Below are 12,075 nucleotides of genomic sequence, written 5' to 3' on the forward strand. Positions count from 1 at the left end.
ATTGTGTCTAATTATGGGCATCACACTTTAGGAAGAATGTCAAGACTTTGGAGAGGGTGCAGTAGAGATTCATTAGAATGGTACCATGGATGAGGGACCTCAGTTATGTGGAGAGACTCGAGAATCTGGGACTGTTCTCCTTAGAATAAAGGAGGCCAACAGATGATTAAACGCAAGAACAAAGAATTAGGAGCAGGAGTAGGCCATACGGCCCCTCGAGTCTGCTCCGCCATTTAATGTCATGGTTGATCTGCGACCTCAACTTCACTTCTCTGCCCTATTCCCATATCTCTCAATTCCTCTGGAGTCCAAAAATCTATGATCTCAGCCTTGAATATACTCAATGACAGAGCATCTACAGCATTATGGGCAGAGAATTCCACAGATTCACAACACTGAGTGAAGAAATTATGAAGGGTTTTGATAAGAGTAAACAGGGCGAAACAGTTTCCCCTGGCAGGAAGGTCATATCCAGAAGAGACAGATTTAAAATAATTGGCAAAAGAACCAGAAGGTGGTGAGGATTCATTTATTTTTTATTACACAGCGAGTTATGATGATCTGAAATGCACTGCCTGAAAGGGCGGTGGAAGTACATTCAATGGTAACTTTCAAAAGGGAATTGGATATATACTTGAAAAGCAACATTTTGTGGGGCTATGGGGAAAGTGCAGGGAGTGGGATTAATTAGATAGCTTTTTCAAAGAGCTGGCACAGGCATGATGCGCCTTACAATGTTCTGTATTATTCTGAGAGATCTACTTACATATGGGTTGGAGAAAGACATTTGGTTTTTAAAAAATAGAGCAAAGCAGGGACGCTCAAAATTGAAATCTATTACTATTGTCATCCTCAGCTACCTTGATGTCACTCATCACAGGTGTCACCCTAATCCATTGGCAGACAGAACAATCGTCCTTGTACACTATTGAATTTAATTCAGAGACAATCATCTGCACTGGGTTTATACTATCCAAGTTAGAATGGTACATAGAAACATAGAAAATAGGTGCAGGAGTAGGCCATTCGGCCCTTCGAGCCTGCACCACCATTCAATATGATCATGGCTGATCATGCAACTTCAGTACCCCATTCCTGCTTTCTCTCCGTACCCCTTGATCCCTTTAGCCGTAAGGGCCACATCCAATTCCCTTTTGAATATATCTAATGAAATGGCTTCAACAAATTTCTGTAGTAGAGAATTCCACAGGTTCACCACTCTCTGAGTGAAGAGGTTTCTCCTCATCTCGGTCCTAAATGGCTTACCCCTTATCTTTAGACTGTGACCCCTGGTTCTGGACTTCTCCAATATCGGGAACATTCTTCCTGCATCTAACCTGTCCAATCCTGTCAGAATTTTTAAATGTTTCTATGAGATCCCCTCTCATTCTTCTAAATTCCATTGAATATAAGCCGGAGGTACCAGAACAGGAAGGCCCCAGTTTCAATCTGTGGATCGTGCCCATCTCAGCCAGGATGGCAGCTGGAGCGCTACAATACGCCTGCATCCGAGGACTGAGGAAGGGAAAATGATAAAGTACACAGCAAGATCCAATACTGATTGCTATTCAGCGGTGCTCACTGGAAAGTGAGTACACAAGGGCATTCATACAAACACGCAAGACTGTGCATGCTAATTTCTCGCCCCCAGAACACAGAGCAGTCCTGGTGAGAGTAAAGTACGAACAGAGTAGCTCAATCACATCAGCACAACAACCTGGACTCAAATACTGTGAGGTTAGGCGACTGCTATAAACAAGGCAGCAGGGATAGCACCTTCCCCGTTCAGATATTAAGCATTTTCAGTCATTTTGTACAGAGCTAAAATTAATTACAAAACAGCTTAGTCAAAGTTTTCCCATGGCAATTTTAATAACTGCTATGACCCCTTTAATCACGTCAGTCCACATTACAGTGAACTGCCTTGATACCACTTCAGCTGGACATAGATATATATATATTGCAAATTATGTCCTTCCCACCTTCACTGAAGTCACCACCTTGGATCATAAATTCTTTTACAATACGATGGAAAGTGGAGCCCTTATAACAAAGCTGCTTTCGAGTTTTTTTTCCTAATCCTTTTTCACCTGCAAGAGATAAAATAATGTTAGTATACAGAAAATAGGATTCATGCAAATATATGCTAGAGTGAAGGACCTTAATCGCAGTAGTTTTCAAACCTTTCTGGATGGGGGAATTCTCTAAATATTAACACTCCCAGGAACCTCTGCAAATACTGCTGCTCTGCAGATGCCTTCTTACAAGTACAAACACAGTCCAGGATCCCTCGGAAATTTCTGGGGCACTTACCTGCAAGTATTGACACAATCGGGGCGGGGAGGGGGTGTGTGGGTGGGCATGGCGCTTGTCCTAACTGCTAGATGATACTGTTGACTACCCACTGGAAGATTGTGCGTTACCACTGCAGGATATATATTTGTTTTATTACTTGACAGCATAGTTTACAGTAACAGCAGTCACATGCTTGCAAGACAAATACAGAATTCTTGGGACCAGAAGGACAGAAATCTGATGACCTCACAGACCTACCACGATACAGGGACCCCAGTTTGAAAACCAATGCCTTAGGGATCAGGGAAGAGCTGCACAGCAAGAAGAAAAAGAAAACAGTAGTTCTTCAATCAAATCATTTTTCAATTAAATGTGTAAAAGAGGTGGAATCGAAGCCAACATACCATGGAGGAATGGAGTTTGTTCTGGCTGTCCTCCCACCCCCAGAATCCTTGCAGACTTACATTGGCTCCTCCCTGCTTCGACAAAATCCTCATATCCAAATTCTCCATGTGTTACTCCTCCCTACTGCTAGAACATCCTCGAGACATGCATCCTCTTCCAATTCTGGCCTGCTGCGCGCCCCCCCCACCCCCCGCGTCTAATTATCTGTGACAGACTTTGCCGCCTTGGCTCTGTTGCCTGGTACTCCTTCCCTAAACTCCTCCGCCTTTCGTCCTCTCTACCCTTCATTATAAACTTTCATAGAGCTCATCTTTGTGGCTCAGCCATCAGTCTACTCCCCTAACCTCTCTCCCATGACTCAGGATTTAATCCTGATTATTTCTCTGTAAAGTACCTGGGGATATCTTGTACGTTAAAATAATGTATTGTATAGGCTAATGCAAAGGGCCGAATTATACAAACACAGCCCTGCTAGGGTATGCAGGCTACACGGAGAGTAACATTCCAATTTTACTGTAGCCTCTTGTATGTCAACACTCTTGTTTGCTGTCTAAGGAGTGTAGGTTGGTGTTATCATAGGACCCAAAAGGCACGTTGTTTTTCTTTTGCACATTTTTCCTGATTGGAATTGACCTAGTATATTTTCTCGAGGTTTATCAACTAGCGCCAATTAGTGGAAGCACCTTGGGTTGCTGAGAAATCGAAATGGTGACAAGAGGTCGAGCACCAGGAATAAAGAAACTATAGCTGGGAAAAACTGGTGCAATGGTGCAGGCCCTGTGGCTTTATATGATGGGGGAAAGAAACTATCAAGAAAGGCGATAATGTTAAAGTGTATGGAGGAATTGGGAATTTGAAGGGTGCCACACCAATGACAAAGGAAAAGGTTGTCAACACAAGATATGAGACTAGCAGAAGAACACATTCACTGAGGCAAAATTAGAGAGATGCATCTCATCTATTAGGTGCCTCATCAGTCTCTATAATAAAAACAATTTTGCATCTATGTCATCTGCTTGAAATCTCAATTCGGAGCTTTCTAATTGCTTCAGTGTAAGCTCGTCTTATCTTTCTGATTGGGTCAGCAGCTCTATGGTTTGCGATTGGTGCCTATAGGTAATTTATGATTATGTTTTGCCACAAAACCATTTTCTCGTGATACTACAATTATGGGAGTTCTGCACATCTTATTTGCTATTAAATGGGTAAGTTTAATGATTATTAACATACATATTTCACTATTTTGTAAATTAATAAACTATACACAGAGAAGATTAAATATCATTTGTAAAATGATGTCTCCATATCCAAATTCATCCTATTCACCCCACCCCCTGGTTCAGTGCCAGGGCTGGCATCACATTGTGCCAACCACTATTGCTGCTTTCCTGTTCCTAGACTGACAACAGACTTTCCACGACCTGCTTGACTGTTGCCCATAACTTGCGAACAATGCCACAGGAGTAACCAATAGATAGATTCACAGAATGTCAGAACTCTATAAAGGCAGGAACGCTGTCTTCCAGACAGCTGCACAACGCTAGTCTCAATATTGTGAAACTCTTGACAGCTTGACACTAGTTTGTATGAAACCAAAAAAAAACTTTTGCACGCAAATTAAACATATGAAGTGTAAAAAGAAAAGGGCGAATGTCGGAATTCTGAATCAAACAGTTCTGGACAGCAGGTTGGTCAGCAACTGAAAGAAAAAGGTTTATCAACTGATGGACCTGTTGGGAGATTCCAGCATTTCCTGTTTCTGTGTAATGAAATGCACAGCACTCTACAAAAATAGAATAGCATTGCTAAAATAGGCAACTTAATGTACCCAAGTTAAACATTAAAAGATTGAAATGGCAACCAAATGCCTCCATCAGTGAAGACTCAACCAACACTTTGCCTGAGCTACCCTCAATGACAGTACTTCATAAATACTCATCCAGACCACTAGAGGGGGCACTTTTCACTGGCTGAGTGGAGGAGGAAGAAAACTATTGACAAGAGATCACGTGTTCCCACAAAGCCAAGCATGCATCCCACTAAGCAACAGGAACTGTCAATGCTGGTAGCCCCAAACCAAGCCAGCAGGCCAAAGCCTCCAATCCTACTGGCGAAAGCCCACCAGGACAAAGAATATTATCCCTCCCACCCAGAGGAAAATTGTAATTATAAACAAAAAATGCACAGTAGTTCTGTCAGTAGGTATAAAGGAAAAAGATAAGTTAACATTTGGTAAAAACTGACTATGGGTTCCGATGAAAGTTCTTGAGCTGGGATTGTAAACCCATCCTTTTTCTTTGGTGACTTTAAAAAAAACGTTAAATGATTTCTCTCATTATTTAAATGGTTGAGGCATTTTGTCATTCCATTGTGTTTGGTGCAGAAACAACCCAATTTTCTTTCTGGCCTGGAAGCTCTGAAAGACTAATTGTTATACATATTAAAGCATGCACCTTCATCTACATACCTGTGCAGAGAAAGAGGAAATTCTTACAGGTCTTGGGGCAGACATCTGAAAATAATTCAAAGACAATGCGGCCCACTGAAACGAGAAGAAAAACTGAAGATCAACATATAGGCTCTTGAAAATAAGTGTCAACATATACAGCTCGAATTTATCTTCGATCAGTGTCAGCAGCACCACAGGTAACGTGTTAATAAACGAGAACAGCCGCCGAGCAGGCTTCCTGCTTTGTTGATTAAGCACTCTGACAACAGCATTTCCTCCAAAAGGACCCGATTTTCGCATCTTAAGTCTCACTTAAAATCCATCACTGCCTTCCCCGCCTCTGAAATATTGCAACTAGTCAGACAAATGATTTAAAACAAAAAAAAAATGGACATTTAAATTACAAACGAGGATGAGTTAATGCATTAAATGTATAAAGTTGGCCTGCACCAATAGAATGTTGCTGAACTAAAATATTCAGAACTGGATCTTGCTCAGTTCAACATTAATGGAACTACTGGGTGATGGACTGAATAGGTGCACAGTCAAGCAGGAAGCCACAACTCAAAGTAGAGATTTAAAAAATCTTTTGATTGATGCACAACACACTCGCTGACATAAAGTCTAAAAATACATTTGAGCAGCGGTTTCGGTACTGCAGCCTCCTGCGGAACAAGGTCTGAATGACTAAACCGAGAGGGTACGAGAGAGTCAGTGCATTTCCGGACAATAATATGCCCAGCCAGCCAGCTTCCAGAACAAGATAAATTGATCGGTTAACCATTTTACTCATTAAAATATTTAATTGAGTATTCATTGTGATTAGTCAGCACAGCTGCACGAAAATTCATTACAGGAGATTGAGGTGTGCAGTGTCAAGCAATCTATAAATCCCGATCTTGCCATACGTGAATGTTTTCACATATATATTCCCAAAAAATCACCGCATTAATAACACTGCTGTAAATAGTTACTGATAAACATTTTTCTGCATGCATTTCATGTGATTAGTTGCAAATTAAATTCTGGTAAACTTGCAGAGATCATCACAATTTGATTCTTCAGATGCATCAACTGCATGAGGCATTGTGAATAACAGCCACAATGCCAGAGAACATGGGAGGAAAACCTAAATTGGGAGGAAAATAAAATCCTCTCAACTGCACAGCAGAACACAAGGGAGTATTTTCAAAGCTGTAATATCAGTAGGGTTCAGAAATGGGTATAAACTCTCCAGTTTCACTGGTCATTCAAACTCCAAGATTTAATCTACTTCCTAATGATTTTTCTACAATTATTATTTTCTGGTAAAATGGACTTTAAAAAGAAAGGAAAAAGAACCATTTTTAATTGAAGAAAGAACGAAAGAACGAACTTGTATTAACATAGCTGTTTACGTCCTCTGGACATCCTAAAGCAGTTCACAGCGAATTCATTACTTTTTGAAGTTGGTCATTCATAATGTAGGCAAAAATGACAGCCAATTTAGGAAGTGCTCTTGTTCGCTTTCCACCATCCTGCTCGTTACATGATACAATAATAATGGAGTTGTAAATTATTAATGACAATCTATCTCTATCAATTAGTCTACAACAGTCCCAGATATAAAGGTGAGGAAAAGCCTCAGTGGTCGGAAAGCTTTGGGAACTATAAGTCCAAAGTCACATATTCCTCCCAAGCATGCTACACAACTTGCATTTGTATAGCGCCTTTAATGTAGTAAAATATCCAAGGCGCTTCACAAGAGAGCTAAAAGTCAAAAAAAAATTGACACCGAGACACATAAGGAGAAATTAGGACAGTTGTCCAAAAGCTTGATCAAAGAGGTACATAAAAACATAAGAATTTGGAGCAGGAGTAGGCCATTTGGCCCCTCAAGCCTGCTCAGCCATTTCATAAGACCATGGTTGATCTGATCTTGGGCTCAGCTCCACCTCACTGCCCGATCCCCATAACCCTTCACTCCCTTATTGCTCAATGTCCATCTCCACCTTAAATATATTCCACAGATTTACGACAGAGAAGAAATTCCTCCTCATCTCAGTTCTAAATGGGCGACCACTTATTCTTAAACTATGCCCCCTAGTTCTAGATTGCACCCACGAGTGGAAACATCCTCTCTGCATCTACCTTGTCAAGCCCCCTCAGTATCTTAAATGTTTCAATAAAATCACCGCTCACTCTTCTAAACACCAATGAGTATAGGCCCAACCTGCTCATCCTTTCTTCCTAAGTCAACCCCCTCATCTCCAGAATCAACCTACTGAACCTTCTCTGAACTGCCTCCAATGCAAGTATATCCCTCCTTAAATAAATAACGAGACCAAAACTGTACACGGTACTCGAGGTGTGGCCTCACCAAAGCCCTGTTCAGTTGTAGCAGGACTTCCCTGCTTTTATACTCCATGCCCCTTGCAATAAAGCCAACATTCTATTTGCCTTCCTGATTACTTGCTGTACCGGCATACTAACTTTTTGTGTTTCATCAACAAGGAACCCCAGGTCCCTCTGTACGGCAGCATTTTGTAGTTTCTCTCCATTTAAATAATAATTTGCTTTTTTATTTTTCCTGACAAAATGGATAACCTCATACTTTCCCACATTATACTCCATCTGTCAAATGTTTGCCCACTTTGCCTGTCTATATTCCTTTGCAGATTTTTGTGTGTCCACCTCACAATTTGCTTTCCCAACCATCTTTGTATCATCAGCAAACTTAGTTACATTACGCTCGGTTCCTTCACCCAAGTCATTAATATAGATTGTAAATAGTTGAGGAACCAGCACCGATCCCTGTGGCACCCCACTAGGTTTGCCAACCAGAAAATGACCCATTTAACCCCACTCTCTGAGTTAGTTAGCCAATCCGCTATCCATGCTAATATATTACACCCAACTCAGTGAGCTCTTATCTTGTGCAGTAACCTTTTATGTGGCACATTATCGAATGCCTTCTGGAAATCCCACCAAACCCACTGGTTCCCCCTTATCCACCCTGCTCTCGTTACATCCTCAAAGAACTCCATAAAATTTGTCAAACATGATTTCCCTTTTATAAAACCATGCTGACTCTGCTTGACTGTATTATGCTTTGACAAATGTCCTGCTACTGCTTCCTTAATGATGGATTTTCGGGTCGGGCCATCGCACGTTGCTGCGTGTGGCAGCCCGGCCCGGAAATCAGCACATCCTGGCCTGCAAGACCATCAGCAGGCTGGGGCCATTAGAGGGAGTAATGTGCAGCGGCATGCCACTGCAGGGAGCAGCATGTGCTGCTGCAGGTGGGTGACGGTTGTGAAGAGGGCGACTGGATTTGACGGCACCCAAATCCAGGTTGCTGATTGCAGTGCGGGCAGGTACATCAGGAGCGGCGAGGTCGGCGCGAAGGAGCGGCAAGAGTTCGTAGGCGAAGGTGATCGGGGCCCAGGAGGGGAGTGAGTTCGGGCCTAGAAGAGCCGAGGGCCCAGGGGCAGCACGGGCCGGCCCACACTGCGATATGTGTGCGCACTAGGTCCGTGCAGCAGTGCTGGTCTCCAGTCGTCTTGGTTAATCCTTGCCACTGGACCAAGACCTAGCAATGGCCACCACACGTTAAAAAAATCCACACTTAGACATCTTCCATCCTTCAAGATGTAGTTCGGGATCTGGAATATTCAGTCCTTCATTGAAACACCTGCAAATTCATCCCTTTTTGGTGTGCAAGCAAGTCATCCTCGTTTTGAGGGACTGCCTATGATGATGATGAATAACGAATTCCAGCATTTTGCCCACGACAGATGTTAGGCTAACTGGTCTATAGTTTTCTGCTATCTGATTGCCTCATTTTTAATTAGAGGCGTTACATTTGCAGATTTCCAATCCGCTGGGACCTCTCCAGAATCCAGCAAATTTTGGTGGATTACAACCAATGCATCCACTATCTCTGCAGCCACCTCTTTTAAGATCCTAGGATGCAGGCCATCAGGTCCAGGGGACTTGTCTGCCTTTAGTCCCGTTATTTTACAGAGTACTTTTTCTTTAGTGATAGTGATTGTTAAGTTCCTTCCTCCGTATAGTAACTTGATTATCTATTATTGGGATGTTTTTAGTGTCTTCTACCGTGAAGACCGATACAAAATATTTGGTCAAAGTCTCTGCCATTTCCCTGTTCCCCACTAATTCCCTTTTTATATACCTGTAGAAGCTCTTACACTATCTGTTTTTATATTTCTTGCCAGTTTACTCTCACATTATCTCTCTCTTTATAATTGGTTTAGTCGTCCTTTGCTGATTTTTAAAAAATTCCCAATGCTCTGGTCTCCCACAAGTCTGGGCAACTTTGTATGTCATTTTTTTCAATTTGATACCATTCTTTACTTCCTCAGTTAGCCCAGATGGTTCTCCCTTCTCAAAATCGTTCCTTCTCACTGAAATATATTTTTGTTGAGAGTTATGAAATATCTCCTTAAATGTCTGCCACTGTTTATCAACCGTCTTACACTTTAAGCTATTTTTCCAGTCCACTTTAGTCAACTCTGCCTTCATACCTTTGTAATCGCCTTTATTTATGATCAGGGCACTGGTTTGAGATTCAACTTTCTCACCCTCCAACTGAATTTGAAATTCAACCATTCTATGATCACTCTTTCCGAGAGGATTCTTTACTATGAGACCATTTATTAATCCTGTCTCATTACACAGTACCAGATCCAAAATAGCCTGTTCCCTGGTTGGTTCCGCAATGTACTGTTCAAGGAAACCATCTCGAATACACTCTATGATCTCTTCCTTAAGGTTACCTTGGCCAATGTGATTTGTCCAGGTTTAAAGGAGCGTTTTAAAAGAAGGAAAGAGAGGACGACATTTTTAGGAAGGGAATTCCAGATCCTGGCGCCTAGGCAGCTGAAGGCACGGCCACCAATGGTTGAGCGATTAAAATCAGGGATGCTCAAGAGTCCAGAATTATAGGAGCACAGATATCATACTTTCTATATTTTGTCTCAAATTACTCGTACTGTATCCCAAAATATTGTTGAAAATAAGTCCATCTAATTTGCATTTGAATGAATAAACACCGCTTCCACTGTCTCCCTGGCGAGCCTGATCCAATTTGCGCACTAAGTTCCACAAACAGTAGTGAATCAAATGCGAGTGTTGGTTTGTGGACAAATATTGTCTAGGACACTGGGAGAACTCGTCGCTCTTCAGATAATTCCATATGATCTTTTATGTCCTCATCCACAAGACAGCACCACTGACAATGCAGCATGCCCTCAGTACTGCACTGAAGTGTCAGCCTGGATTATGTGCTTGGGTCCTGGAGCGGGCCTTGAACCAACAACCTTTTGACTCAGAGTGCTACCATGGAGCCAAGTTGACACGTAATCTAAATAAAAATTGGATGAGTTACAAACACTAAAATGATGCTGATGGTTTTAACTTCCTAGGAGTAGCCCACATTTCCCCCACAGCTAAGGAGGATATTTATTGAAGTAAAAGTCATTCAATGGGTTGTACTGTTCCATGATTCCATGATTCTATGATTTTTATGTCCTCCAGAGGTGCCATATCGGAGTGTCACATCTTTATTTAGTAAATATTAGTGACTGGCTGAAATGAGGACTTATCGATTACATCACCAGATATCTAAGCGATAACAACTTGTATTTGTATAGCGCCTTTAACGTAGTAAAACATCCCAAGGCTCTTCACAGAAATGTTATAAGGCAACAAAAACAATTTGTTAACGAGTCAAAAGCAATTCAATTCAATTGTCAACTGCCAGCAAGGAATGAACAAGTAGCAGAAAACTGAACAATCAAATTACTGCAGCAATATTGTGAAGTTGGCTTGAGATACAACATAAACTTTTCCCTACCTGAAAATGAACCAGTAAAACTAACATTTATAACATAAGAAACCCATAAAAACAAATCGATTCTGAATAAACTGTTTATTCTTATTTAGGAGTTGATTGTACATCTCTGGAAAACATTTTCTCGAAGAACCTATTCCTGGGTCAGGAGTCTGGGGTATGGTAGAGTACTGGTTATGTTACTGGACTAGTAATCCTTCCGGAGAATGAGTTCAAACGCACCATGGCAGTTTGAGAATTTGAATTCAGTCTTTAAAGACATTTTGGAAAAAAAAGCTGATCCCAGTAAAAGTGACCACGGAGCTGTTGGATTGTGGAAGAAACTAAACTGGTTCATTAATGTCCTTTTGGGAAGAAAACTTGCCGTCCTTACCTGGTCTGGCCTACATTACAAAAGTACTTCATAAGCTATATAGCACTTTAGGAGGTCCTGAGGTCATAAATAGGCACTATAATGCCTTTGTGACTCCAGTCCCACACCAACATGGTTGACTGTTAACTCTGAAGTGGGCGAGCAAGCCCACTTCAGAGTTAACTGCTAGAAAGGAAAAAAATAAAACCTGATGGACCACTCGGCTGCACTCTAAGCCTTGCATCAGGACATGAACAAAGGCATCTTCCAAGTCAACCCTGCAAAGTCCTCCTAACTAACATCTGAGGACTGGTGGCAAAGTTGTGGGAGCTGTAGCTATGCAATAGCCTGATATAGTCATACACACAGATTACCCATCAGCCACACCCCAGACTCCCTGGTTATATTCTGTCCCACCAGCAGGACACACACACCAGAGGCAGGCGTACAGTGGCATACAGCCGGAGGAGTAGCTACGGGTGGCCTCAATGTGGACTCCGGGCCCCATGGCACATGGCTTCAGGTCAAACTAGGGCAAGTTGCTGATTACCTAAATACCAATTACTTGCTCACCAATGCTCAGTTTGAGTTCTGTCAGGACTACTCGACTCCAGACCTCATTACAGCCTTTGTTCAAACATGGACACACGAGCTGAATTCCAAAGGCGAGGTGTGAGTGACTGCCCTTAACATCAAGGCAGTATTCGACCGAGTGTGGCA

At 42.0% G+C, this 12,075-nt stretch overlaps 1 protein-coding gene across 6 annotated transcripts in view; it reads right to left on the reverse strand.

Annotated features, from left to right (window-relative positions):
• Positions 1 to 12,075, reverse strand: part of nktr (natural killer cell triggering receptor) — a 220,321-nt gene that overhangs the window by 88,963 nt on the left and 119,283 nt on the right. For all 6 annotated transcript variants that reach the window (XM_070881738.1, XM_070881739.1, XM_070881736.1 and 3 more), the window contains 2 exons: positions 5,168 to 5,242; positions 1,983 to 2,090 (listed from right to left, as the gene is read on the reverse strand). In XM_070881738.1, coding sequence (XP_070737839.1) covers positions 1,983 to 2,090; positions 5,168 to 5,242 — 183 coding nt within the window. The remainder of the gene's footprint in view (positions 1 to 1,982; positions 2,091 to 5,167; positions 5,243 to 12,075) is intronic.

The sequence above is a fragment of the Pristiophorus japonicus genome, chromosome 5 (assembly GCF_044704955.1).
Source record: "Pristiophorus japonicus isolate sPriJap1 chromosome 5, sPriJap1.hap1, whole genome shotgun sequence".
In the NCBI taxonomy this organism is placed as follows: domain Eukaryota; kingdom Metazoa; phylum Chordata; class Chondrichthyes; family Pristiophoridae; genus Pristiophorus; species Pristiophorus japonicus.